Below are 25,628 nucleotides of genomic sequence, written 5' to 3' on the forward strand. Positions count from 1 at the left end.
GGGCAGGGACAGACACACTCTCCCCCTGGGGTGGGGGCAGGGGCAGACACACTCTCCCCCTGGGGCAGGGACAGACACACTCTCCCCCTGGGGTGGGGGCAGGAACACACTCTCCCCCTGGGGTGGGGGCAGGGACAGACAGACTCTCCCCCTGGGGTGGGGGTAGGGACACACTCTCCCCCTGGGGTGGGGGCAGGAACAGACACACTCTCCCCCTGGGGCAGGGACAGACACACTCTCCCCCTGGGGCAGGGACAGACAGACTCTCCCCCTGGGGTGGGGGCAGGGACAGACATACTCTCCCCCTGGGGCAGGGACAGACACACTCTCCCCCTGGGGTGGGGGCAGGGACAGACATACTCTCCCCCTGGGGCAGGGACAGACACACTCTCCCCCTGGGGCAGGGACAGACATACTCTCCCCCTGGGGCAGGGACAGACAGACTCTCCCCCTGGGGTGGGGGCAGGGACAGACATACTCTCCCCCTGGGGCAGGGACAGACACACTCTCCCCCTGGGGTGGGGGCAGGGACAGACACACTCTCCCCCTGGGGCAGGGACAGACACACTCTCCCCCTGGGGCAGGGACAGACACACTCTCCCCCTGGGGTGGGGGGAGCCAGGCTGGGGGTGGAAGAGGCGTCACTGCCCATAACCGGCAGCGAGAGGGCGGAGAGAGAGAGAGAGAGAGAGCCCGCAGCACCGGCACAGAGCGCTGCTCCCGCTCCGCTCCGGGATCACAGGACACCGGGATCACGCCGCTCCGGGATCGCACCGCTCGATCAGAGTGCTCCGGGATCACTCCGCTCCGGGATCGCAGGACACCGGGATCACACCGTCCCGGGATTACAGAGAGCGTTGGTCCCGTCAGACCGGGATCCCACCGCACCGGGATCACAGAGACTACTGATCCCAGCACATCAGGATCGCAGCACTCCGGGATCACAGGACAGAGCACTGATCCCATCGGAACGGGATCACACCGTTCCGGGATCACACCGCACAGCACTCCGGGATCACACCGCTCGATCACACTGCTCCGGGATCACAGGACACCAGGATCACAGAGTCGACTGATCCCTGCACATCAGGATCCCAGCACTTCGGGATCACAGAGAGTACTGATCCCACCGGACCAGGATCATACTGCAGCGGGATCACAAGGCACCAGGATCACTGAGACTACTAATCCCAGCAGACCAGGACCAGACCGGGATCCCAGCAGACCAGGACCAGACCGGGATCCCAGCAGACCAGGACCAGACCGGGATTCCACCAGACCGGGATCCCAGCAGACCAGGACCAGACCGGGATCCCAGCAGAGCGGCACAGTCCCGCCGCGGATCCCACTGGGGATTGCAGGAAGAGGGGACACTCCGGATTGTATCGGGACTCTGACACCTAGCGGCTCTCCTCTCTCCCCGGGCATCGACACTCCGCCCCGGGATCTGGGCTCCCCGCCCGCCCGCTCCCGCAGCGATGCTCCGCAAACTGGCTCTGATGGCACTGCTGCTGACCGCAGGTGAGTCGATGCAAGGAGTCATTGGGCATCTGGCCAAAGTCAGCCCGTCTCTGAACACCCACCCATTCAACCGCAAATCAAGTGAGTCTTCCAGTGCAGGTGGGCATGGAGGTATCTGGATGGATAGGGTGTGTGTAAAAGGATATGGGGCTATCTGGATGAATAGTGGGGGAGTAACTGGATGGATACGGGAGTATCGAGGTGGATATGGGGATGTGTAGATGGATATTGGGGTATATAGCAGAATATGGGGGTATCCAGGTGGATATGGGGGTGTGTAGATGGATATGAGGTCTCTGGCTGGATGGTGGGAGGCGGGGTATCTGGATGGATATGGTAGTATCTAGGTGGATATGGGGTATAGAGATAGATATGGGGGGTATCTGGATGGATAGGGGGTGTGTAGATGGAAGGAAAGGGAAGTAAGCTGTAATCTCCTCCAGCCCTACAACCCTCTGTGATCTCTGCCTCCTCCAATTCATGCACATCTCCCGATTTCCATTGCTCCACCATTGGTGGCCGTACCTTCTGTTGCCTGGGCCCCAAGCTCTGGAACTCCCTCCCTAAACCTCTCCGCCTCTCTTTCCTTTTTTAAGACCCTCCTTAAAACCTCCCTCTTTGACCAAGCATTTGATCCCCTGTCCCTAATATCTCCTTATGTAGCTCGCTGTCAAATTTTGTCTGATAATCACTCCTGTGAAGGACCTTGGACACTAAAGGCGCTATACAAATGCAAGTTGCTGTCTTTAACAGCCTGACTCCAAAGGAGATGCACTTTAACGTCCTGCAAGATCAGAGTGATGAGTTTGTGTTCGGCTGGGTGGTTGAACTCAGGCAATAAAACGTGACAGCAATGATAAACTAACAGTAACAGAGCATTACCATATGAGCACATGATAGCTGTGAGCGTTAAGGTTAAGGAGGTGGCAGATACATCAGTTGACGTCTCGCCATAAACAGGTCAAGTTAAAAGGCTAAATAAAACAAACAAAAGAAAGACTTGCATTTATATAGCGCCTTTCACGACCACCGGATGTCCCAAAGCACTTTACAGCCAATGAAGTATTTTTTCGAGTGTAGTCACTGTTGTAATGTGGGAAACGCGGCAGCCAATCAGCGCACAGCAAGCTCCCACACACACCAATGTGATAATGACCCGATAATCTGTTTTAGTAATGTTGATTGAGGGATAAATATTGGCCCCAGGACACTGGGGTAACTCCCCTGCTCTTCTTTGAAATAGTAGCACGGGATCTTTTACATCCAACTGAGAGGGCAGACGGAGGCTCGGTTTAACATTTCATCTGAAAGACGGCACCTCCGACAGTGCGGCGCTCCCTCAGTACTGCCCCCCCGACAGTGCAACACTCCCTCAGTACTGCACCTCCAACAGTGCAGCGCTCCCTCAGTACTGCCCCTCCGACAGTGTAGCGCTCCTTCAGTACTGCCCCTCTGACAGTGCAGCGCTCCCTCAGTACTGTCCCTCCGACAGTTCAGCAGTCCCTCAGTACTGACCCTCCGACAGTGCGGTGCTCCCTCAGTACTGTCCCTCCGACAGTTCTGCACTCCCTCAGTACTGCCCCTCCAACAGTGCGGCGCTCCGTCAGTACTGCCCCTCCAACAGTGCGGCGCTCCCTCAGTACTGCCCCTCCGACAGTGCGGCGCTCCCTCAGCACTGCCCCTCCGACAGTGCGGCGCTCCCTCAGTACTGCCCCTCCAACAGTGCGGCCCTCCCTCAGCACTGCCCCTCCGACAGTGCGGCGCTCCTTCAACACTGCCCCTCCGACAGTGCGGCACTCCCTCAGCACTGCCCCTCCGACAGTGCGGCGCTCCCTCAGCACTGCCCCTCCGACAGTGTGGCACTCCCTCAGCACTGCCCCTCCGACAGTGCGGCACTCCCTCAGTACTGCCCCTCCGACAGTGCGGCGCTCCCTCAGTACTGCCCCTCCGACAGTGCGGTGCTCCCTCAGCACTGCCCCTCCGACAGTGAGGTGCTCCCTCAGTACTGCCCCTCCGACAGTGCGGTGCTCCCTCAGCACTGCCCCTCCGACAGTGCGGCGCTCCCTCTGTACTGCCCCTCCGACAGTGCGGTGCTCCCTCAGCACTGCCCCTCCGACAGTGAGGTGCTCCCTCAGTACTGCCCCTCCGACAGTGCGGTGCTCCCTCAGCACTGCCCCTCCGACAGTGCGGCGCTCCCTCTGTACTGCCCCTCCGACAGTGCGGCGCTCCCTCAGTACTGCCCCTCCAACAGTGCGGCCCTCCCTCAGCACTGCCCCTCCGACAGTGCGGCGCTCCTTCAACACTGCCCCTCCGACAGTGCGGCACTCCCTCAGCACTGCCCCTCCGACAGTGCGGCGCTCCCTCAGCACTGCCCCTCCGACAGTGTGGCACTCCCTCAGCACTGCCCCTCCGACAGTGCGGCACTCCCTCAGTACTGCCCCTCTGACAGTGCGGCCCTCCCTCAGCAGTGCCCCTCCGACAGTGCGGCACTCCCTCAGTACTGCCCCTCCGACAGCGCGGCACTCCCTCAGTACTGCCCCTCCGACAGTGCGGCGCTCCCTCTGTACTGCCCCTCCGACAGTGCGGTGCTCCCTCAGCACTGCCCCTCCAACAGTGCGACGTACCCTCAGTATTGCACTGGGAGTGTCAGCCTAGATTTTTTTGTGCTCAAGTCCCTGGTACCCACAAGCTTCTGGCTCAGAGGCGAGGGTGCTGCCCACTGAGCCACGGCACAGATACTGCGGATGCTGAAATGTGAAAGACTTGCATTTATATAGCGCCTTTCACGACCACCGGACGTCTCAAAGCGCTTTACAGCCAATGAAGTACAATGACAAACAGATAATGCTGGTAACACACAGTGGTTCAGGCAGTATCTGTGCAGAGAGAAACAGAGTTAAGCTTGCAGGTCGGAATGGGTTAAGAGTCGAATGGATTCATATTTCGATCACCATCGAGTTTGTAACTTGTGGCGGGTTTTAGATTTGACAGTTGGGGGTCTCGGATATCGATCACAGCACCTGTTTGTGGAAGGATGGTGACTGCGGGCGATGGGATATATGAGTGTTACAGATGCTCTTATCCATATTGCCCACTCGAAACTACACCCAAATGTTGCACCGTTTTATCTGTATCTTGCCAGACTGTGTCTTCACACACACACTGCACAAAGGGAGAATCTGCCTTTCATGACCTCAAACAGCCCAAAGGACTTTACAGCCAATTGAATTCTTTTTCAAGTATGGTCACTGTTGTAATGTGGGAAACGCGGCAAGCAATTTGCGCACAGCAAGCTCCCACAAACAGCACTGTGATAATGACCAGATCATCGGTTGGCTGAGATATAAATATTGGCCAGGACACCGGGGATGACTCCCCAGCTCTTCAACACAGTGCCGCAGTATCTTTTACATCCACCTGAGGGACCATTCGGGGCTTCCGTTTAATGTCTTATCCGAAAGACGGCACCTCCGACAGTGCGGCGCTCCCTCAGTACTGCCCCTCCAACAGTGCGGCGCTCCCTCAGTACCGCCCCTCCGACAGTGCGGCGCTCCCTCAGTACTGCCCCTCCGACAGTGCGGTGCTCTCTCAGTACTGCCCCTCCGACAGTGCGGCGCTCCCTCAGTACTGCCCCTCCGACAGTGCGGCACTCCCTCAGCACTGCCCCTCCGACAGTGCGGCGCTCCCTCAGTACTGGCCCTCCAACAGTGCGGCACTCCCTCAGTACTGCCCCTCCGACAGTGCGGTGCTCCCTCAGTACGGCCCCTCCGACAGTGCGGCGCTTCCTCAGTACTGCCCCTCCAACAGTGCGGCGCTCCCTCAGTACTGCGCCTCCGACAGTGCGGCACTCCCTCAGTACTGCCCCTCCGACAGTGCGGTGCTCCCTCAATACTGCTCTTCCGACAGTGCGGCACTCCCTCAGTACTGCCCCTCCAACAGTGCGGCGCTCCCTCAGTACGGCCCCTCCAACAGTGCGGCGCTCCCTCAGTACTGCCCCTCCAACAGTGCGGCGCTCCCTCAGTACTGCGCCTCCGACAGTGCGGCACTCCCTCAGTACTGCCCCTCCAACAGTGCGGCACTCCCTCAGTACTGCCCCTCCCACAGTGCATCACTCCCTCAGAACTGCCCCTCCGACAGTGTGGCATCAATGAACTGGTCAGGTGGACAGAACAGTGCCAAATGAAATTGAATCTGGAGAAGTGTGAGGTAATGCATTTGGGGAGGGCTAACAAGGCAAGGGAATACACATTAAATGGTAGGACACTGAAGTGTAGAGTAACAGAGGGACCTGGGAGTGCATGCCCACAGATCCCTGAAGGTAGCAGGCCAGGTAGATAAGGTGGTTAAGAAGGCATACGGAATGCTTTCCTTTATTAACCGAGGCATAGAATACAAGAGCAGGGGGGTTATGCTTGAACTGTATAAAACACTGGTTAGGCCACAGCTGGAGTACTGCGTGCAGTTCTGGTCACCACATTACAGGAAGGACGTGATTGCACTGGAGAGGGTACAGAGGAGATTTACAAGGATGTTGCCAGGAGTGGAGAATCTTAGGAATGAGGAAAGATTGGATAGGCTGGTATTGTTGGAACAGAGGAGGCTGAGGGGAGATCTGATTGAGGTGTATAAAATTATGAGGGGCCTGGATAGAGTGAATAGGAAGGACCTATTTCCCTCAGCAGACAGGTCAACAACCAGGGGGCACAAATGTAAAGTAAGTGGGGGAGGTTTAGAGGGGATTTGAGGGGAAATGTCTTCACCCAGAGAGTGGTGGGGGTCTGGAACTCACTGCCTGAAAGGGTGGTAGAGGCAGAAACCCTCACCACATTTAAAAAGTACCTGGATGTGCACCTGAAGTGTCGTAACCTACAGGGCTACAGACCCAGAGCTGGAAAGTGGGATTAGGCTGGGTAGCTCTTGGTCGGCCGGCGCGGACACAATGGGCCGAATGGCCTCCTTCCGTGCTGCAAACTTCTGTGATTCTATGAAAGAGAGGTGGAGAGGTTGAGGGAGGGAGTTCCAGAGCTTGCGCCCCAGGCAGCTGAAGGCACAGCAACTGATGGTTGAGCGATGGAAATCGGGTATGTGATAGAGGGCAGAATTAGAGGAGCGCAGAGATCTCGGGGGGTTGTGCGGCTGAAGGAGATTATAGAGATAGGGAGGGGCGAGGGCCATGGAGGGATTTGATAGCGACGATGAAGGTTTTAAAATTGAGGCGTTGCCGGACCGGGAGCCAATGTAGGTCAGCGAGCACAGTGGGTGATGGGTGAGCGGGACTTGGTGCGAGTTAGGACACGGGGCAGTGAGCACAGGGGGTGATGGGTGAGCGGGACTGGGTGTGAGTTAGGACACGGGGCAGCGAGCGCAGTAGGTGATGGGTGAGCGGGACTCGGTGCGAGTTAGGACACGGGGCAGCGAGCACAGGGGGTGATGGGTGAGCGGGACTCGGTGTGAGTTAGGACACGGGGCAGCGAGCACAGAGGGTGATGGGTGAGCGGGACTCGGTGCGAGTTCGGGCACGGGTCAGCGAGCACAGGGGGTGATGGGTGAGCGGGACTCGGTGTGAGTTAGGACACGGGGCAGCGAGCAGAGGGGGTGATGGGTGAGCGAGACTTGGTGCGAGTTAGGACACAGGGCAGCGAGCACAGTGGGTGATGGGTGAGCGGGACTCGGTGCGAGTTAGGACACGGGGCAGCGAGCACAGTGGGTGATGGGTGAGCGGGACTCGGTGTGAGTTAGGACACGGGGCAGCGAGCACAGGGGGTGATGGGTGAGCGGGACTCGGTGTGAGTTAGGACACGGGGCAGCGAGCACAGGGGGTGATGGGTGAGCGAGACTTGGTGCGAGTTAGGACACGGGGCAGCGAGCACAGTGGGTGATGGGTGAGCGGGACTCGGTGCGAGTTAGGACACGGGGCAGCGAGCACAGTGGGTGATGGGTGAGCGGGACTCGGTGTGAGTTAGGACACGGGGCAGCGAGCACAGTGGGTGATGGGTGAGCGGGACTCGGTGCGAGTTAGGACACGGGGCAGCGAGCACAGGGGGTGATGGGTGAGCGGGACTCGGTGTGAGTTAGGACACGGGGCAGCAAGCACAGGGGGTGATGGGTGAGCGGGACTCGGTGTGAGTTAGGACACGGGGCAGCGAGCACAGGGGGTGATGGGTGAGCGAGACTTGGTGCGAGTTAGGACACGGGGCAGCGAGCACAGTGGGTGATGGGTGAGCGGGACTCGGTGCGAGTTAGGACACGGGGCAGCGAGCACAGTGGGTGATGGGTGAGCGGGACTCGGTGTGAGTTAGGACACGGGGCAGCGAGCACAGTGGGTGATGGGTGAGTGGGACTCAGGGCGAGTTAGGACACGGGGCAGCGAGCACAGTGGGTGATGGGTGAGCGGGACTCGGTGTGAGTTAGGACACGGGGCAGCGAGCACAGTGGGTGATGGGTGAGCGGGACGGTGCGAGTTAGGTCACGGGTCTGCGTGACTCTGCATTTATGGTTGTGGTTATAAGCTATGGCGGGGTGGGGTGAATGTCCGTGCCATTTCACCCGATTTTCCACCGTAACCACGGAAAAGCTTCTGAAATCCTGCGGAAATGGCGTAAATGCCGACTGAAGCTAAAACAGGCAAGCGGGAGAATCCCTATGGAAATTCACCCACTGAACATTTGCTGCTGAATACTGAATGAAAATGAATTATCCAAAGAGTTTGAATTGTGATTTCATATAAAAGGGAGTGGATTTTGACAAACTCACTCCAAATTGTTTTGGAGGGGCGAGGCAGATTACTTATTCAAATGCCATGCAGTGGACGAAATAATTCACATAAACCAGAGCATGAATCAAATTAATGACCTTCACTCTGTGTCAGTCATTGCACCACAGAGCAGTATAACTGCCACATGGGAAATTCATCACTCCACCATCGGTGGCCGGGCCTTCTGTTGCCTGGGCCCCAAGCTCTGGAACTCCCTCACTAAACCTCTCCGCCTCTCTCCCTCTCTCTCCTCCTTTAAGACACTCCTTAAAACCTACCTCTTTTGACCAAACTTTTGGTCACCTGTCCTTATATCTCTTCTGTCTGACAACGCTGCTGTGAAACTCCTTGGGACGTTTTACCACATTAAAGGCGCTATATAAATTCAAGTTGTTGTTATTGGTGATAGTGTGGAGGTTACTTGACTGATGGTTTCTATTGTGATCCTCAGAATCATGTTAGTGGAATTATTGTTAGTTAAACACAAATTTACCCTGAATAGTATACTTTAGTCGTTAATCCTGGTACGAAATATCTACGCTGACACTCCAGTGCAGTGCTGAAGGAGCGCCGCACTGTCGGAGGGGCAGTACTGAGGGAGCGCCGCACTGTCGGAGGGGCAGTGCTGAGGAAGTGCCGCACTGTCGGAGGGGCAGTGCTGAGGGAGCGCTGCACTGTCGGAGGGGCAGTACTGAGGGAGTGCCGCACTGTCGGAGGGGTAGTACTGAGGGAGCGCCGCACTGTCGGAGGGACAACACTGAGGGAGCGCCGCACTGTCGGAGGGGCAGTACTGAGGGAGCGCCGCACTGTCGGAGGGGCAGTACTGAGGGAGCGCCGCATTGTCGGAGGGGCAGTACTGAGGGAGCGCCACACTGTCATAGGGACAGTACTGAGGGAGCGCCGCACTCTCGGAGGGACAGTACTGTGGGAGCGCCACACTGTCGGAGGGGCAGTACTGAGGGAGCGCCGCACTGTCGGAGAGGCGGTACTGAGGGAGCGCTGCACTGTCGGAGGGGCAGTACTGAGGGAGCGCCACACTGTCGGAGAGGCTGCACTGTCGGAGGGGCAATACTGAGGGAGTGCTGCATTGTCGGAGGGGCAGTACTGAGGGAGGGCTGCACTGTCGGAGGGGCAGTACTGAGGGAGGGCTGCACTGTCGGAGGGGCAGTGCTGAGGGAGTGCCGCACTGTCGGAGGGGCAGTGCTGAGGGAGTGCCGCACTGTCGGAGCGGCAGTGCTGAGGGAGCACTGCACTGTCGGAGGTATCGTCTTTCGGGTGAGACGTTAAACCGAGGCCCCGTCTGCCCTCTGAAGTGGACATAAAAGATCCCACGGCACTATTTTGAAGAAGAGCAGGGGAGTTATCCCTAGTGTCCTGGGGCCAATATTTATCCCTCAATCAACATAGCAAAAAAAAATGATCTGGTCATTATCACATCACTGTGTGTGGGAGCTTGCTGTGTGCAAATTGGCTGCTACGTTTCCCACATTACAACAGTGACTACATTTCAAAAAGTTCCTCATTGGCTGGAAAGCGCTTTGAGACGTCTGGTGGTCGTGAAAGGCGCTATATAAATGCAAGTCTTTCCTTCTTTCTGGTAATTATTTCAGTACGTAGATTTGCTGACTAGCACTGTCAGTATTAATACATTGTGTTTATCTGTTGGTAACGACCCTCCACACTTTGTTACCTCATGGGGAAATGGTTCCCATGCCAACGTTATATTAGTTGGACTTCCTGAACCTAAATCAGAAATGGACTTTCTCTTTCTCTGATCCTTTGAAGTGAATGGACTTCCTCATTCCTGGTACCTAGCAAGCAATAAATTACTATCATAAAACAACATTAGCATTTATACAGCACCTAATCGCATCGCAAAGCACTTTGCAGGCAAGGAATTGCTTTGAGGTGCATGAGATGTTCTGTAGGCAAACCAGGCAACTATGTTACAGAGAATGTACAGCAGAGGAAGGGGCCATTCAACCCAACTGGTCTGTACAGGGACCACCAATATCGCACAAACAGCCGGTGGGATGAGTAATCAGTTCATCTGTTTTTTTGTGCCCCATGGTATTGTCTGAGGAAGAATTGTTACCCAGGATAGCTCCTGGCTGGAATTTCTGTTGTCTATAGCCTGAGTTAGCGCCCAGAGCTTAGCGACAGGGCGAGCAGCTTTTAACGGAAAATTCGATACAGGTTTTTTAGCGGGTTTGCAAACGAGTAGCGCCCGGCTGCTAACGCTCGCTCCAATCAAGACGTCAGTCCTGGTGCAACGCCCCGGCCGCCAACAACAACGTCTGGAGAAACAGTGGGTCCAGGCTTGCAGGGTCGGTAACTGGTGGTGCTTAAAGGGGCTGAGGAAGCGTTTCCCTCGGAGGTCACAGTCGGTGCAACGTTTACACACAGCACGGTGCGGGAGCCTCCCAGTGCGCAGCGGCAGACAGGCGTAACAACGCGGGTTGGAAACCAAGTGATTTTGAAACTCGCCACGCCTTTAAAACTCGGCTTTACTCAGCAATCGCAATCGGAGCTCTGCGCATGCGCAATGTGTCGGTTAAATTTAGCACCAGTATTTTCGTTAGTGCCCCCTGCAGGTCAAGTGCGTAACGGCTGATTTTGTGCCACCTTCAGCTCCTCGCCTGATTCCGACAAATTTCTGGGCGGGAGGCGCAAACTCTTTCAAGGCGCTAAAGTTACCGCTCCGCCCGAGTTACCGCCCCAACTGAGGCGCGGCTGAATTTCACCCCGCCTATCCTTTATTTAAATATACTGAAGGATATACTTGCCTTGGAGGCGGTGCAACGAAGATTGGTCCCTGGGGTGAGAGGGTTGTTCTATGAGGAGAGATTGAGTAGAATGGGCCGATATTCTCTGGAGTTTAGAAGAATGAGAGGGGATCTCATTGAAACATACCAGATTCTGAGGGGGATTGACAGGGTAGATGCAGGGAGGGTGTTTCCCCCGGGCTGGGGAGTCTAGAACCAGGGGTCACAGTCTCAGGATAAGGGCTCGGCCATTTAGGACTGAGATGAGGAGGAATTTCTTCACTCAGAGGGTGGTGAATCTTTGGAATTCCCTGCCCCAGAGGGCTGTGGAGGCTCAGTCGTTGAGTATATTCAAGGCTGAGATCGATAGATTTTTGGACTCTGGCAGAATCAAGGGATATGGGGATCGGGCGGGAATGTGGAGTTGAGGTCGAAGATCAGCCGTGATCTTATTGAACGGTGGAGCAGACTTGAGGGGCCATGTGGCCGACTCCTGCTCCTAATTCTTATTTTCTTAAATAGTGCCTTCACTTGAGCCACCGGAACAGTCAGACTGATCCTTGGTTTAATATCTCATCCAAAGGACAGCACCTCCAGCAGGACAGAGAAAGGAAAAAAGACTTACATTTCTATAGCGCTGTGCACAACCTCAGGATGTCCCAAAGAGCTTCACAGCCAACTAAGTAATTGCGAAGTATTTTTCTATAACGGCCAATTTGCGGGCAACAAAGTCCCACGTCTACTTTATCGAACCCTTTCATAACCGTGAAGCCCTCTATCAGATCACCTCTCCGTCTTCCCTTCTCTATAGAGTCCCAGATTCTAAGACGTCCCAAAGCGCTTTACAGCCAATGAAGTACTTTTTGGAGCGTGGTCACTGTTGTAATGTGGGAAACGCGGCAGGCAATTTGCGCACAGCAAGCTCCCACACGCAACACTGTGATCATGACCCAGATCATCTGCGATCAGGGCACCAGCGATAACTCCCCTGCTCCTCTGAGAAATAGTGGCCATGGGATCTTTTATGTCCACCCGAGAGGGCCGATGGGGGTTCTCAGTTTTTCCGAAAGAAATCATTTTGGATTATGAGCTTACATCCTTGGCGTGGATTTCAAATCTTTCAACCGGCTGGTTCAGAGTGAGCGTGTGATCAACTCGCGCATAGATTCATGCATAGCACAGGCTCCAGCTCGTAACACTAGACTAAGAATGAGTTTCAGTTCTTGAAAAGTTTCTAATGATTTGCAGGGATTAGAAACTGAAACTGAAAAGTTGCTCTCATTGTGCAAAGGATTGCTTGAGCTCGAAGGGCAGAGAATAATCTGGCAGGCTCACTTATGTCTGGGGGAGAAATTGTCCTTTTATATAGCCCCATTAGCGCCTCCGGGGAGCACTATTGCGGCGCAACGAGGTTATTGCCAGGGGAAGGGGTGGATAACGCCTCCGAGGGGCACTATTGGGACGCAGCGAGGTTATCGCCAGGGCGAAGTGATCGATAACGCCTCCGGGGGTACTGTTGGGGTGCAGCGAGGTTATCGCCAGGGGGAAGGGGTCGATAACGCCTCCGGGGGTACTATTGGGGCGCAGCGAGGTTATCGCCAGGGGGAAGGGGTCGATAACGCCTCCGGGGGTACTGTTGGGGTGCAGCGAGGTTATCGCCAGGGGGAAGGGGTCGATAACGCCTCCGGGGATACTGTTGGGGTGCAGCGAGGTTATCGCCAGGGGGAAGGGGTCGATAACGCCTCCGGGGGTACTGTTGGGGTGCAGTGAGGTTATCGCCAGGGGGAAGGGGTCGATAACGCCTCCGGGGGTACTGTTGGGGTGCAGTGAGGTTATCGCCAGGGGGAAGGGGTCGATAACGCCTCCGGGGCTACTGTTGGGGTGCAGCGAGGTTATCGCCAGGGGGAAGGGGTCGATAACGCCTCCGGGGGTACTATTGGGGCGCAGCGAGGTTATCGCTGGTGGGGGGTGGGGGAAGCGGTCGATAGCTCCTCCTGGGAATTTGCCCCGGAGGTTTGGTGGTGGTGGGGGGGGGGCATTGTGCTATAGGCGCCCCGCGATTTGCGCCCCGGGCTGGCGCACGCACGTCATCGCCCCGCGGGAGCGAGGTTGGCGCGCAGCGATGCCGCCGACTGTTTTGCAGGTCGCGGCGCTGTGGACGGCGGGGGCGGGAATGCGCCTTGCACTGCGGCCGCCATCTTTGTTTTTTTTCTCGGCTGGCCTTTACAGTTGGCGCGGCAATGGCGGCCGCTGTGGCCCGGCCGAAACCCTCCCTCGTGGCCCAGTGGGCGCCACGGAAATTGGCTCCAGAGTTGTGCAGTGGCTCTCCCCGTTTGGAGAAGTGGCGGCTCGATGGCCCGACTTCTGCTCTAATTCCTTATGTTCTTGCGAGAGACGAGCAAGGTGACAAATCTTTAACTGGAAGGGGATGGTACGTGGCCAGAGAGAAGCGTAGCACTGTTAGTACAGCTTTTGACACAAGTAGAGTTGTTTGCGGAAGAAGTACATGGCTCCGGTTGGGGTGGAGTGTAGAATGTTTCAGTATAAGGGATGTCACAGTTGTGTGAGGCGGACTGGTTGGGCTGGGTGCTCTTTGCCTTTCCGCCATTGTTCATAGGTTTATATGTAACCTTCAGGGCTGCTGACCGAGGGCCGTGCGGCTCATTGTCGGCCGGGGCAGGACACGATGGGCCGCAATGGCCTCCTTCTGCGCTGTAAATTTCTATGTTTCTAAGTAGATTAACCTGGAGAATAGCGTGGACAGGTTGACATAAAGGTCAAGTCACATAGGAACAGGAGGAGCCCATTCAGCCCCTCGAACCTGTTCCGCCATTCAATGAGATCGCGGCTGTTTAATAACCAACAAAAACCTATCAATGTCAGTTTTGAAATTTTCAATTGCCCCTCCCCCAGCCCCAGCAGCGTTTTGGGGGAGAGAGTTCCAGATTCCCAGCATCCTTTGTGTGAAGAAGTGCTCCCTGACATCACCCTGAACGGCCGGGCTCTAATTTTAAGGTGACACCCCCTTGTTCTGGACTCCCCCCACCAGAGGGAATAGTTTCTCTCGATCGACCCCATCAACTCCTTTAATCATCGTAAACACCTCGATTAGATCACCCCTTAATCTTCTACACTCGAGGGAACACAGCCCAGTCTGTGCCACCTGTCCTCGGGGTTTAACCCTTTAAGGCCGGGTCATCATCATCATCATAGGCCGTCCCTCGAGTCGAGGATGACTTGCTTCCACATCAAAAAGTTCACAGGTGTTTCAATGAATGACCTAATATTCCAGGTCCAAATTAAATCCTGAAGGGTGGAAGATGCCTGTGGGTGGATTTTTTTAACGTGGGGTGACCGTTGCACACCAGCCACCACACGGGGCTTGACAGAGCCAGGTCTTGGTCCAGTGACAAGGGTTAACCAGGACGACTGGAGACCAGCTCTGCTGCACGGACCCAGTGCGCTCACATATCGCAGTGTGGGCTGGGCCCGTGCTGCCCCTGGGCCCTCGCCTCTCCTGGGACCCAAACTCGCGCCTCTCCTGGGCCCCGATCACGTCCCTCTACAATCTCTCGCCGCTCCTTCGTCCCGACCTCGCCGCTCCTGCTGTACCTGCCCACACTCCAATCACAGACCTGGATCTTGGTGATGTCCCTCTTCACTGCCGTTGCTCTCCTGCTCCAGCACGTGCTGCTCCCTGGAGTAGGATGCCGCCACGCCCGGGGTATGATTCTGGTGAATCTGCGTTGCCCCCCCTCCGAGGCCGATATACCCTCCCCGAGGGGCAGGGCCCAGGACTGGACGCAGTGACTCCGGCCAGGGTCTGAGCAGAGCTTTGTACAGCTGTAAAGAGAAATCTCACCCCTTTATATTCTCTATTGATCATCCCTGTCTGGCGTAAAAATAAAAAAGGGAAGGTGGCACAGCCGTGGCTATCTAGGGAAATCAGGGATAGTATTAAAGCCAAGGAAGTGGCATACAAATTGGCCAGAAATAGCAGCGAACCTGGGGACTGGGAGAAATTTAGAACTCAGCAGAGGAGGACAAAGGGTTTGATTAGGGCAGGGAAAATGGAGTATGAGAAGAAGCTTGCAGGGAACATTAAGACAGACTGCAAAAGTTTCTATAGATATGTAAAGAGAAAAAGGTTAGTAAAGACAAACGTAGGTCCCCTGCAGTCAGAATCAGGGGAAGTCATAACAGGGAACAAAGAAATGGCAGACCAACTGAACAAGTACTTTGGTTCGGTATTCACTAAGGAGGACACAAACAACCTTCCGGTTATAAAAGGGGTCAGAGGGTCTAGTAAGAAGGAGGAACTGAGGGAAATCCTTATTAGTAGGGAAATTGTGTTGGGGAAATTGATGGGATTGAAGGCCGATAAATCCCCAGGGCCTGATGGACTGCATCTCAGTGTATTTAAGGAGGTGGCCTTGGAAATAGCGGATGCATTGACAGTCATTTTCCAACATTCCATAGATTCTGGATCAGTTCCTATGGAGTGGAGGATAGCTAATGTAACCCCACTTTTTAAAAAAGGAGGGAGAGAGAAAACAGGGAATTATAGACTGGTCAGCCTGACATCAGTAGTGGGTAAAATGATGGAATCAATTATTAAGGATGTCATAACAGCGCATTTGGAAAGAGGTGACATGATAGGTCCAAGTCAGCATGGATTTGTGAAAGGGAAATCATGCTTGACAAATCTTCTGGAATTTTTTGAGGATGTTTCCAGTAGAGTGGACAAGGGAGAACCAGTTGATGTGGTGTATTTGGACTTTCAGAAGGCTTTCGACAAGGTCCCACACAAGAGATTAATGTGCAAAGTTAAAGCACATGGGATTGGGGGTAGTGTGCTGACGTGGATTGAGAACTGGTTGTCAGACAAGAAGCAAAGAGTAGGAGTAAATGGGTACTTTTCAGAATGGCAGGCAGTGACTAGTGGGGTACCGCAAGGTTCTGTGCTGGGGCCCCAGCTGTTTACATTGTACATTAATGATTTAGACGAGGGGATTAAATGTAGTATCTCCAAATTTGCGGATGACACTAAGTTGGGTGGCAGTGTGAGCTGCGAGGAGGATGCTATGAGGCTGCAGAGTGACTTGGATAGGTTAGGTGAGTGGGCAAATGCATGGCAGATGAAGTATAATGTGGATAAATGTGAGGTTGTCCACTTTGGTGGTAAAAACAGAGAGACAGACTATTATCTGAATGGTGACAGATTAGGAAAAGGGGAGGTGCAACGAGACCTGGGTGTCATGGTACATCAGTCATTGAAGGTTGGCATGCAGGTACAGCAGGCGGTTAAGAAAGCAAATGGCATGTTGGCCTTCATAGCGAGTGGATTTGAGTACAGGGGTAGGGAAGTGTTACTACAGTTGTACAGGGCCTTGGTGAGGCCACACATGGAGTATTGTGTACAGTTTTGGTCTCCTAACTTGAGGAAGGACATTCTTGCTATTGAGGGAGTGCAGCGAAGGTTCACCAGACTGATTCCCGGGATGGCGGGACTGACATATCAAGACTGGATCAACTGGGCTTGTATTCACTGGAGTTCAGAAGAATGAGAGGGGATCTCATAGAAACATTTAAAATTCTGATGGGTTTAGACAGGTTAGATGCAGGAAGAATGTTCCCAATGTTGGGGAAGTCCAGAACCAGGGGTCACAGTCTAAGGATAAGGTGTAAGCCATTTAGGACCGAGATGAGGAGAAACTTCTTCACCCAGAGAGTGGTGAACCTGTGGAATTCTCTACCACAGAACGTTGTTGAGGTCAATTCACTAAATATATTCAAAAAGGAGTTAGATGAAGTCCTTACTACTAGGGGGATCAAGGGGTATGGTGAGAAAGCAGGAATGGAGTACTGAAGTTGCATGTTCAGCCATGAACTCATTGAATGGCGGTGCAGGCTCGAAGGGCCGAATGGCCTACTCCTGCACCTATTTTCTATGTTTCTATGTTTCTATGATCGGGCAAGTGAGCTAAAGCGTGTATGAGATACAGAAGGTTGCGAAGGGGCCATGCATTTCCCAACAAGCTAGCTTTCAGCCATGTTTAACTTCTAACATATCAGTTCCAGTTGAATTGTGCTGCTTTTTTTTTAGGCATGTGAGCCTGCCTAAGTCACCTGTGTTTGGGAATGATCAAACAGGCGTTAAGTGAAGGATACTTGGAAAGTGTGATTCCAATCCCAATGGAATGCTTGGCAAGGCTGATACATGGCCGCCCTGTTGAAGGATTTTAAGATAATTTTTCCACAAAAGGATTTAGATTAATATAAGGAATTGAATGCTTTATCTGAGCAATGTATATTCTCATAAGTTTAAAAGAGAGCACCTAGACAAAAGGTGGTTATTATGGCAAATGGAAGTTGTTCTTCCAAAGAATAGAAATAAAAACATTTATATAGCACCTTTCACGACCTCAGGATGTCCCAATATGCTTTACAGCCAATGAAGTACTTTTGGAGTGCGGTCACTGTTATAATGTAGGAAACACCAATTTGCGCACAGCAAGCTCTGATGTGGGGAAGGGTGGACTGTTGTTTATTTTGTATCATTATGCAACGATAAGATAGCCTTGGAGAGCTGTTGCAAAAGTACATGTGTGAAAGACGTGAATACCTAGTTCAAGCAACGTGTGGGCACATTGCTAGATACACAGCAACAAATGCCGTAGTGCAATAAAATATGTGGGTTTTGTATTTGAAGTTGAAAAATAAGTTTGGTGAATTTGGAAGGAGGGTGAATTGAGTTTAGTTATACAGGCAAAGAGACACTGCAATAAAATTAGTGAATTTGATTTAACTTGCGTTATTGGAATATTGACAACAGTGACTACACTCAAAAAGCACTTCATTGGCTGCAAAGCGCTGTGTGACGTCCAGTGGTCGTGAAAGGCCCAAATAAAGGCAGGTCTTTCTTGATCTCTTATCAGCTCCACTGGGCAGGCCACATCGCTCGCATGCCAGACACGAGACTCCCAAAGCAAGCGCTCTACTTGGAACTCCTTCACGGCAAACGAGCCAAAGGTGGGCAGAGGAAACGTTACAAGGACATCCTCAAAGCCTCCCTGATAAAATGCAACATCCCCACCGACACCTGGGGGTCCCTGGCCAAAGGCTGCCCTAAGTAGAGGAAGTGCATCCGGGAGGGCGCTGAGCACCTCGAGTCTCGTCGCCGAGAGCGTGCAGAAACCAAGCGCAGGCAGCGGAAGGAGCGTGCGGCAAACCAGTCCCACCCACCCCTTCCCTCAACGACTATCTGTCCCACCTGTGACAGGGACTGTGGTTCCCGTATTGGACTGTTCAGTCACCTCAGGACTCATTCTAAGAGTGGAAGCAAGTCTTCCTCGATTCCGAGGGACTGTCTATGATTTCTCGCTTTGTGATAGCTCTTTCATTGCTTGCTTCAGAGACTCAGCTTTCTGATAGTTGCAGTCCAGCGTACACTTTACGAGTCGTGTAGCTACATCTGTGGCGTGCTGAATCCCAGGCGATCTAGCTCACAAAGTCCGAGCAACTCGGCGCTACTGACCCCCATATTTCTTATTCGCTGATTTGCCCCGTTTGAGTGTTGTGTGTCGGGTTGTTCCCAGTGCCGTCGTCTCATTGGTGGATGAGTCAAAAATAGGAATGCTTCAACTGATTACCATGCACAACTTGATATACATGCGTGGAATATGGAAGTGTCGATTTAAACTTTATATACACGGCCCCTTGAGTCCCCTCCAGGGTCCGTGTGCCGTGTTCGTTCATAGTTAGCTTTACCTGCACCTCAAGGTATGCCTTACACATGGGCGCTACATTACCGATAGAATGATGGAATAACAGCACAGGAGAAGGCCATTGGGCCTATTGTGCCTGTGCCGGCTCAGTGACAGAGCGATCCAATCAGTCCCACTCCTTCCCGCTCCTTCCCCACAGCTCTGAAATTTTCTCCCCCTTCCAGTATTTATCCAATTCCCGGTTTGAAAGTTACTATTGAATCTGCTCCCACCGCCCTTTCAGGCAGCGCGTTCCCGATCACAACAACTCGCTGCGTAAAAACATTCTCCCCATCTCCCCCTCTGGTTCTCTGCCACTGGAAACAGTTTTTCTCGATCTACTCTATCAAAAGTCCTCATAATTTTGAACTCTTCGATTAAATCTCCCCTTAACCTTCTCGGCTCCAAGGAGAACAATCCCACTTTCTCCAGTCTATCCACACAACTGAAGTCCCTCATCCCCTGATAGCATTCCAGTAAATCTCCTCTGCACCCTCTCCGAGGATGAAAGATTGTTTTCCAAGCTCTTTCTGTTCAACAACTTTATTTTGTTTACATTTCAGAATTAAGCGTGATCATGTCAGCTGGAGAAAATACAACAGAAACAATGTCCGTTAAAAATGGATCAAGAACTATTTCAGAAGGAAGTCCGTTGACTACTATTCAGCCTACCACCCAAACTTCATCCCCAACCAACACAATACTGAGCACCACAGATCCAACCATGGCCACCACAGTCAATTCTGGAGCCACTTTATCGGCAAGCACCAAAGCTATGTCTCCTGTTACAGAGAGTTTGACAGGATCGACAGTCTCAATCACCACTAACCAATTCTCACCAGTGATGACCACCACAAGTGTCACAGTGGAACCGACAGGATCTAAAACAAGTGCACCGCAACAGGCTTCATCTGCGAGCCAATCCACAGACGTTACAAGTGTGTCACTGTCAAGCTCAACTTTGGGCCAGTCCACAGGCGATAGCAATACACCAGTGTCCACAGCCCAATCCACAAGTGATAGCAGTACACCAGTGTCAATTTCAACCATAGCCCAGTCCACAGGTTTTACAAGTGTACCAGCGTCCTCCTCAACCGCAGCCCAGTCCACAGGTATTACAAGTGTACCAGCATCCTCCTCAACCGCAGCTCAGTCCACAGGTATTACAAGTGCACCAGCATCCTCCTCAACCGCAGCCCAGTCCAAAGGTATTACAAGTGCACCAGCGTCCTCCTCAACCGCAGCTCAGTCCACAGGTATTACAAGTGTACCAGGATCCTCCTCAACCGCAGCTCAGTCCACAGGTATTATAAGTGCACCAGCATCCTCCTCAACCACAGCTCAGTCCACAGGTATTACAAGTGCACCAGCGTCCTCCTCAACCACAGCCCAGTCCACAGGTATTACAAGTGCACCAGCGTCCTCCTCAACCGCAGCTCAGTCCACAGGTGATAGCAGTACATCAATTGCCACCTCAACCACAGCCCAGTCCACAGGTAATACGAATATACCACAGACATCCATCGCTGCAAATCAATCAACATTTGTTCAGAGCATTCCCAGTGCAGCATCCTCTGCTACTCATACGGAAGGTGGGACCACCGCTTCAACAATCACTCCCACCACAAATATCGGCACCTCTTTGACTTCGGGGTCAACGGTCACACCACCAGCGTCACACCAACCGAATTCAACAATCCCGGGGCAGACATCGAAATCTGCAGCCCCTTCAACCCAGGAAATCATCATGAATACTGAGCAATCCGCAAACAGTTTGAGTGCAGGTGAGTGAGTACATCCACTCCTCTTCAATTCTTCAATACAGTCCACTCCTCTTCAATTCCTCACTACAATCCACTCCTCTTCAATTCTTCAATACAGTCCACTCCTCTTCAATTCCTCACTACAATCCACTCCTCTTCAATTCTTCAATACAGTCCACTCCTCTTCAATTCCTCACTACAGTCCACTCCTCTTCAATTCTTCAATACAGTCCACTCCTCTTCAATTCCTCACTACAATCCACTCCTCTTCAATTCTTCAATACAGTCCACTCCTCTTCAATTCCTCACTACAATCCACTCCTCTTCAATTCCTCACTACAGTCCACTCCTCTTCAATTCTTCACTACAGTCCACTCCTCTTCAATTCTTCAATACAGTCCACTCCTCTTCAATTCCTCACTACAATCCACTCCTCTTCAATTCCTCACTACAATCCACTCCTCTTCAATTCCTCACTACAGTCCACTCCTCTTCAATTCCTCACTACAGTCCACTCCTCTTCAATTCCTCACTACAGTTCACTCCTCTTCAATTCCTCACTACAATCCACTCCTCTTCAATTCTTCAATACAGTCCACTCCTCTTCAATTCCTCACTACAGTCCACTCCTCTTCAATTCCTCACTACAATCCACTCCTCTTCAATTCCTCACTACAGTCCACTCCTCTTCAATTCCTCACTACAGTCCACTCCTCTTCAATTCCTCACTACAGTCCACTCCTCTTCAATTCCTCACTACAATCCACTCCTCTTCAATTCCTCACTACAATCCACTCCTCTTCAATTCCTCACTGCAATCCACTCCTCTTCAATTCCTCACTACAGTCCACTCCTCTTCAATTCCTCAATACAATCCACTCCTCTTCAATTCCTCACTACAGTCCACTCCTCTTCAATTCTTCAATACAGTCCACTCCTCTTCAATTCCTCACTACAGTCCACTCCTCTTCAATTCCTCACTACAATCCACTCCTCTTCAATTCCTCACTACAGTCCACTCCTCTTCAATTCCTCACTACAGTCCACTCCTCTTCAATTCCTCACTACAATCCACTCCCCTTCAATTCCTCACTACAGTCCACTCCTCTTCAATTCCTCACTACAGTCCACTCCTCTTCAATTCCTCACTACAGTCCACTCCTCTTCAATTCCTCACTACAATCCACTCCTCTTCAATTCCTCATCGACATAAAGGGATGCTTGTGTAAGTTTTAGCTTAATCTTTTTTGTATCAAAAAGCAATGTTGATGATGTATTACAATCAGACTTTCTGCAACCTCTAGCTTACTGCTGTATATAAACTTAGATAGAATGTACAGCACAGACATTGTCCATTCAGCCAGTGTTTATACACCACACCAGCCCCCTCCCACCCCTCTCCATCTCACCCCATCACCATATCCTTCTATTCCTTTCTCCCTCATGTGTTTATCCAGCTTCCCCTTAAATACATCAATACTATTCACCTCAACCCCTCCCTGTGGCAGCGAGTTCCACATTCTCACCACTCTCTGGGTAAAGAAGTTTCTCCTGAATTCCCCATTGGGTTTATTAGTGACTGTCTGATATTGATGGCCTCTAGTTCTGGTCTCCCCCACAGGGGGAAACATCTTCTCTATGCCTACCCTATCAAACTCCTTCATAATGTTAAAGACTTTGATCAGGTCACTCCTCAGCCTTCTCCTTTCTAGAGAAACGAGCCTGTTTAATCTTTCCTGATAGGAACATAGGAACAGGAGAAGGCCACTCAGCCCCTCGAGCCTGCTCTGTCATTCAATGAGATCATGGCTGGCCTGGGACCTAACTCCATATACCCGCCTTTGGCTCATATCCCTTAATACCTTTGGTTAGAAAAAATCTATCAATCTCGGATTTAAAATTCACAACTGACCCAGCATCGATTGCCGTTTGCGGAAGAGAGTTCCAAACCTCTCCCACCCTGTGTGTGTAGAAGTGTTTCCTAATTTCACTCCTGAAAGGTCTGGCTCTAATGTTTAGACTCTGTCCCTAGTCCCAGACTCCCCAACCAGCGGGAATAGTCTCTCTCTATCTACCCTCTCTGTTCCCCTTAATATTCTGAAAGCTTCGATCAGATCACCCCTTAACCTTCTAAATCCCAGGGAATACAACCCCAGTTTGTGTAATCTCCCCTCGTAACTTAACCCTTGGAGTGCCGGGTATCACTCTGGTAAACCCACGCTGCACTCCCTCCAAGGCCAATATATCCTCCCTCAGGTGTGGGCCCCAGAACTGCTCACAGTGCTCCAGGTGTGGGCCCAGAACTGCTCACAGTGCTCCAGGTGTTGGGCCAGAACTGCTCCCAGTGCTCCAGGTGTGGGCCCAGAACTGCTCACAGTGCTCCAGGTGTTGGGCCAGAACTGCTCCCAGTGCTCCAGGTGTGGGCCCAGAACTGCTCACAGTGCTCCAGGTGTGGGCCCAGAACTGCTCACAGTGCTCCAGGTGTTGGGCCAGAACTGCTCACAGTGCTCCAGGTGTGGGCCCAGAACTGCTCACAGTGCTCCAGGTGTTGGGCCAGAACTGCTCACAGTGCTCCAGGTGTGGGCCCAGAACTGCTCACAGTGCTCCAGGTGTGGGCCCAGAACTGCTCACAGTGCTCCAGGTGTGGGCCCAGAACTGCTCACAGTGCTCCAGGTGTGGGCCCAGAACTGCTCACAGTGCTCCAGGTGTGGGCCCAGAACTGCTCACAGTGCTCCAGGTGTGGGCCCAGAACTGCTCACAGTGCTCCAGGTGTGGGCCCAGAACTGCTCACAGTGCTCCAGGTGTGGGCCCAGAACTGCTCACAGTGCTCCAGGTGTGGGCTAACCAGGGTTTGTACAGCTGCAGCATAACCTCTACCCCCTTGTATTCTAGTCCTCTGGATATAAAGGCCAGCACTCCATTCGCGTTTTGGATTATTTTCTGCACCTGTTTGTGATATTTTAATGATCTATGTACCGAGATGTATCCCCTCAGTTCGAATATCATTCTTTTTTACATCTTCTCCAGGACCTCCGTACCTTTTTTTTAAATAATCTGGAGGTCTGCCTGCACTCTGGAATTCCCTCTCATACCCTAATTTTGAAAATGAAAGCCTGTTCACGCCCCCCCCCCCCCACCCCACCTCCCCCCACCCCGAGTACTTTACACAGCGTGTTAGCATCTCAATGATTGCAATCACAATGACTCCAATTGAATATTGGGAAGACCAAAGCCATTGTTTTCAGTTCCCGCCACAAACTCCGTTCCCTAGTCACTGACTCCATCCCTCTCCCCAACTTCTGTCTGAGGCTGAACCAAACTGTTTGCAACCTTGGTGTCATATTTGACCCTGAAATGAGCTTTCGACCACATATCCGCAGCATAACTAAGACGGCCTATTTCCACCTCCGTAACATCGCCTGTCTCCGCCCTTGACTCAGCTCATCTGCTGCTGAAACCCTCATCCGTGCCTTTGTTACCTCCAGAGTTGACTATTCCAACGCACTCCTGGCTGGCCTCCCACATTCTACTCTACGTAAACTAGAGGTGATCCAAATCTCGGCTGCCCCTTGTCCTAACTCGCACCAAGTCCCGCTCACCCATCACCCCCTGTGCTCACTGCTCCGTGTCCTAACTCGCACCGAGTCCCACTCACCCATCACCCCCTGTGCTCGCTGACCTACATTGGCTCCCGGTTAAGCAACGCATCGATTTCAAAATTCTCATCGTTATTTACAAATCCTTCCATGGCCTCGCCCCTCCCTATCTCTGTAATCTCCTCCAGCCCCGTCAAGATGTCTGTGTTCCTCTAATTCTGCCCTGCTGAGCATCCCTGATTATAATCGCTCCACCATCGGTGGTCGTGCCTTCAGCTGCCTGGGCCCCAAGCTCTGGAACTCCCTCCCTGAACCTCTCCGCCTCTCTACCTCTCTTTCCTCCTTCAAGACACTCCTTAAAACTCCCTCTTTGACCGTCACCTGTGCTAATTTCTTCCTGTGTGGCTTGGTGTCAAATGTTTTACCTCATAACACTCCTGTGAAGCGTCTTGGGATGTTTCACTATGTTAATGGAGCTATATAAATACAAGTTGTTGTTGTTGTATTACAAGCATTTCCAATGATTCTCTATTCTTAAGTAGATGATGAGCAATTTTTCAACATATTTGTCTTTTTTTATTCAACCTTATTTAAGAACATAAGAACATAAGAAATAGGAGCAGGAATAGGTCATTTGGCCCCTCGAACATGTTCCGCTATTCAATAAGATCATGGCTGATCTGATCATGGACTCAGCTCCAGCATGGATAGAGGATTGGCTAACTAACAGAAAACAGAGAGTCGGGTTAAATGGTTCATTCTCTGGTTGGCAACCAGTAACTAGTGGGGTGCCGCAGGGATCAGTGCTGGGACCCCAACTATTTACAATCTATATTAACGACTTGGAAGAAGGGACTGAGTGTAACGTAGCCAAGTTTGCCGACGATACAAAGATGGGAGGAAAAGCAATGTGTGAGGAGGACACAAAAAATCTGCAAAAGGACATAGATAGGATAAGTGAGTGGGCAAAAATTTGGCAGATGGAGTATAATGTTGCAAAGTGTGAGGTCATGCATTTTGGCAGAAAAAAAATCAAAGAGCAAGTTATTATTTAAATGGAGAAAGATTGCAAAGTGCCGCAGTACAGCAGGACCTGGGGGTACTTGTGCATGAAACACAAAAGGTTAGTATGCAGGTACAGCGAGTGATCAGGAAAGCCAATGGTATCTTGGCCTTTATTGCAAAGGGGATGGAGTATAAAAGCAGGGAAGTCTTGCTACAGTTATACAGGGTATTGGTGAGGCCACACCTGGAATACTGCGTACTGTTTTGGTTTCCATATTTACAAAAGAATATACTTGCTTTGGAGGCAGTTCAGAGAAGGTTCACTCGGTTGATTCCGGGGATGAGGGGGTTGACTTATGAGGAAAGGTTGAGTAGATTGGGCCTCTACTCATTGGAATTGAGAAGAATGAGAGGTGATCTTATCGAAACGTATAAGATTATGAGGGGGTTTGACAAGG

At 52.3% G+C, this 25,628-nt stretch overlaps 1 protein-coding gene across 2 annotated transcripts in view; it reads left to right on the plus strand.

The window, feature by feature from the left end:
- The first annotated feature begins 700 nt into the window (after nt 1–700).
- LOC139250738 (prostate androgen-regulated mucin-like protein 1 homolog) overlaps nt 701–25,628 on the plus strand; it is a 28,025-nt gene continuing 3,097 nt past the window's right edge. For both annotated transcript variants that reach the window (XM_070873109.1, XM_070873112.1), the window contains exons 1-2: nt 701–1,521; nt 19,370–20,590. In XM_070873109.1, the coding sequence (XP_070729210.1) occupies nt 1,479–1,521; nt 19,370–20,590 (1,264 nt within the window). In that variant the 5' untranslated portion in view covers nt 701–1,478. The remainder of the gene's footprint in view (nt 1,522–19,369; nt 20,591–25,628) is intronic.

This window comes from Pristiophorus japonicus, chromosome 2 (assembly GCF_044704955.1).
Source record: "Pristiophorus japonicus isolate sPriJap1 chromosome 2, sPriJap1.hap1, whole genome shotgun sequence".
Classification (NCBI taxonomy): Eukaryota; Metazoa; Chordata; class Chondrichthyes; family Pristiophoridae; genus Pristiophorus; species Pristiophorus japonicus.